This window comes from Ammodytes marinus (assembly GCF_949987685.1).
Source record: "Ammodytes marinus genome assembly, chromosome: 6".
In the NCBI taxonomy this organism is placed as follows: domain Eukaryota; kingdom Metazoa; phylum Chordata; class Actinopteri; order Uranoscopiformes; family Ammodytidae; genus Ammodytes; species Ammodytes marinus.
The window spans coordinates 34,313,365-34,317,374 of record NC_137235.1 but is presented as its reverse complement, the minus strand read 5'-3'; the positions used below and the strand labels follow the sequence as shown (position 1 = coordinate 34,317,374).

Genomic DNA, 4,010 nt, shown 5'->3' with positions numbered 1-4,010 from the left:
GTTTAGTAGTCTTTAATCTAGGCCACACTGTAACATAACAAAAGCTGGCAGCAGCCGAGCCACAGTAAATTCTGCTATGGTAGGATCCAGTAAGGGCAGTCTGTCTTATTTCCCAACCCCAAAACATACTTAAACCAGAAGTAGGACTATTAACGGCTATTGTTTTTTGTTGTTTATCCGTAGCTTGGATTTAGTGTAATAGTGTAATTTGGTCTATGTCAATAGGCTAGGCCTACTGTCCATATGAATATTTAGGCATAGGCCTAGGTTTACTGGTTTTTTCCCTTTATAAATAAAGTTTAACCTATTATATAGCCTACATTATGCTTAATTAAATGGATAGCCAATCCCAAAATGTTTCTTGTTGTGGTGTTTGATGCAACCCCGCGTTTAAGACATAGACTCTATGCTATGTTAGGGAGACTAATAAGGCATGGTATGTACTGTGCAGGAATATTTCCGACAGCACATGAAGGCAGCGTGACGTGACGTAGCGCTGGGCGTGCCTCAGCTGGTCTGTCTGTAACATTGGGAGATCGCTGTGGCATGTTGTGGAAAACTCTGGAAGTTTCTGAGCGCTTTATCAACGAGATAAACGGGGCGCAGTTCTCTGATAACAGACAAAGGACGGACTGAGGAGGGCGTGCAGCTAAAGTTAACAACCAGCTGTTTGCGAAAAGCGTTATAACTAAACAGGCTGCCGAATGGTTAAAATGGGCAAAGACTACTACGATATTTTGGGAATTAAAAGAGGAGCGTCGGAGGACGATATAAAGAAAGCTTATCGGAAGCAGGCTCTGCGCTATCACCCCGACAAAAACAAGTCACCGGGGGCCGAAGACAAATTCAAAGAAATCGCTGAAGCTTACGACGTTTTGAGCGACGAAAAGAAAAAGGATATCTACGACCGTTATGGAGAAGAAGGTAGGCTAACTTAAGTCAACAAACAGAGAGTGCCATCATTCACATGAATCTGACCTCCAGCGGGTGTTAGCCTTTATGTTTATGTTATGTTTATTTATATTATGACTTCAATGAAAAGTATTTGGCGAAATAGTCACATTATATGTTGTTAATTGTACCAAACGGGGGTCTGTGTTATCCCGTGTGTGTCATGGCGCTCACAGCTCCTTTATGCCCTTTGTCACTACACGATCTGAGGAGCCTGCACGATATGAGGACCGCATGCGCAGAACGGCCGCCATCTTGGAAAGCCCGCAGTCGCCTAGGCAACGCACGTCAGCGTCCTCACCCCCGCCCCCTCCTAAAGTTCCCCTTGAGCACAAACACGCACACAAACACAAAGTCCGTGGGTCAGCGCCCCCGTAACTAATTCCAACACGTAATCAGTAGGATGATTAATTGTTCTATCTTCACAACAAACTAAATTTAATGAAAATCGGTTCAGAATTGAGCGAGTTACAGTCTGTTTTTAGTGCAGTCTGTGGCTCTCCAAAACAACGATGGCGGCCATTTTGCGCACGCGCACCTCATATCGTGCAGGCTCCTCAGATCGTGTAGTGACACCCTTCACGGAAGCCTTATATTTCTGAGCCAGGAAAGGCGAGGCTCTTCTGACAGGATAAGGCTGTATTAGTAGGCTACATGTTTCTACAAGAACTCACTCAGTTAACTCTTTACTACAAATGGGTAAACTTGAGTGCAGTAGAGGAGCTAGACGGGTTTGTATTTGACGACGGGAGAGGGGCGGGCATCAGCTCACAGCGTGCCTCTGTGTGGATGTTTTACTGGTGGTGTCACTGACAGGTGGGGCCGACCTGAAATAATCTATTATTCTTAGCTGCTTAGTCACCATGGAAACTATAGAAACACGACATGTAGGTGCACGTTAGCAATTATCTTACATTGGCAAAAGTCTTTAAAATGCCTCATTCATTACACTTGGCTAGCCTACAGTCTCCTCAACATGGTGCTTGATGTTGTCACCATGGCAACATCATCATTTAGAATCAACATGCCATGAGTTTGCCTGCATGGATCTAATGTTTTGATGGTCTACATCAAAACATTAGCTGCCCTCAACAATTAAATATTATAATAATTATTTTGTTGACAAAAACTGTTAGACATTTCAGGACAACTTTATCCAGTGGAGTCGCACCCACGTTTCGTTTCAAGTCATTTGTCAGCAGTCAGTGAGATAACTTATAACATTAAATGATAAGTTTTGCATTATCCATTCACAATGAGAGTTGTTTCCCTCACTCAGGTCTGAAAGGTGGAGGCCCCTCTGGAGGTGGTCCTGGTGTCCCTGGTCCTGGAGCCTTCAGCTACTCCTTCCAGGGCGACCCGCATGCCATCTTTGAAGAATTCTTCGGTGGACGTAACCCCTTCGGACAGTTCTTTGGTGCCCGCAACGGAGGCATGGATGAGGACATGGACACTGACGATCCTTTTGCCCGCTTTGGGATGGGCGGCGGTGGGATGGGAGGAGGTGGGATGGGCGGGTTCCCACGCTCTTTCAGCACCGGTATGGGAGGAATGGGTGGCCACAGTAGCGTGGTAAAGAAGCCTCAGGATCCCCCTGTGGTCCATGATCTGAGAGTGACCTTGGAGGAACTTCTGTCGGGTTGCACAAAGAAAATGAAGATCTCCCGTAAAAGGCTGAACCCCGACGGGCGATCGCTAAGGACAGAAGATAAAATCCTGGAGGTGCAGATAAAGAAGGGTTGGAAAGAGGGAACGAAAATAACGTTTCCCAAAGAAGGGGACGAGAATCCCAGAAACATTCCAGCTGACGTGGTCTTTGTGTTAAAGGACAAGCCACACCCGGTGTTCAAACGGGACAGCTCTGACATCGTTTACACAGCAAAGATCTCACTCAGAGATGTAAGTTCAAATTAAATATGTGTTTTTTTTTTGACATTCATTGTTGTTAAAAACACCTTTGTTTAAAATACATTTTATTTTTCAGGCCTTGTGTGGCTGCACAGTCAACGCACCCACGCTGGGAGGCAAAGCGGTGACCGTGGCAACAACAGATGTTGTACAGCCAGGAATGAGGCGACGCATCAGCGGCGAGGGGCTGCCGTACCCCAAACGGCCCGACCGGCGAGGGGACCTGATAGTGGAGTACGAGGTCAAGTTCCCAGAGAGGCTGAGCCAGAGCGCCCGGGACACCATCGCTCAGGTCCTCCCGCGATCTTAAAACAAGACCTGCTGAACTTTTGTATTGTCTCCCTAAGCTGCCAAATCTTTTCTTTTGTCAATTATCACATGTGGAGTATTAAAAGACAGACTCGTGGGACAGATTGTGCTGTGTTTACACTGTCAACCATAGTGTTTAAACCACCATCGGGAAAAAAAATGCATTACCGTGAATGACTGCAGCATTTCACAGGCTGCAGTCAATGTAAATATGACCGACATTGCTTGGTATTTGGTTAACTGAAATAAGATTATATTTTGATGAAAACATAGGTATATTATAATATTTTAGACATATGCACTATCCTGTGGAAACTATTTTGTGGGTATTAAAGGTTCTCTCTTTGAGAAAGAAAGTGTATTTTTGCATGAAATGATGTGCTTCGATTGTTTACGTAGTGAAGATGGAATGCTTGTAAAGTATGCACAGTGGATGGAAAAAGAGATTTCCTTCAGGATGTGGTAGAAGGTTTTCTTTTGTTTGAATGACCTGCATCGCAGATCATCCAGTGTGAAAGGACAACTTTACATAGAAAGTTTTTTTTTTAAATGATCAACTAAACCATTAGCCTGGCTCCGCCCGCTGGGTGTGTGGTGTATTCATGGGCTCCTGCTCAGGCAGATTTCTGCCGGTCCAATCAGCGAACAGAGCGAGTGGCTGAGAACGATGACGACAAAGTCGAAGTCGCGCTCCAGTTTCAGTTGAATGCTGCGTTCCTTTATACTCGGAAATCGGAAATTTCCGACTTGGTAGTTCCGAGTTCCGACCTGTCTGTGTTCCAGTGCATCTGCTTGGGAAAGTATGGACGCCTACAACCTTTCTCATCCAAATAACTAAACGT

The 4,010-nt window shown here is 45.2% G+C and overlaps 1 protein-coding gene across 1 annotated transcript; it reads left to right on the top strand.

Moving 5' to 3' along the window:
- The first annotated feature begins 533 nt into the window (after positions 1-533).
- Positions 534-3,541, top strand: dnajb1b (DnaJ heat shock protein family (Hsp40) member B1b). The gene is made up of 3 exons (XM_080029191.1): positions 534-924; positions 2,231-2,850; positions 2,936-3,541. Exons 1-3 carry the CDS (start codon positions 705-707, stop codon positions 3,167-3,169), a joined length of 1,074 nt encoding a protein of 357 aa, XP_079885317.1. The 5' UTR covers positions 534-704; the 3' UTR covers positions 3,170-3,541.
- Positions 3,542-4,010: the final 469 nt, after the last annotated feature.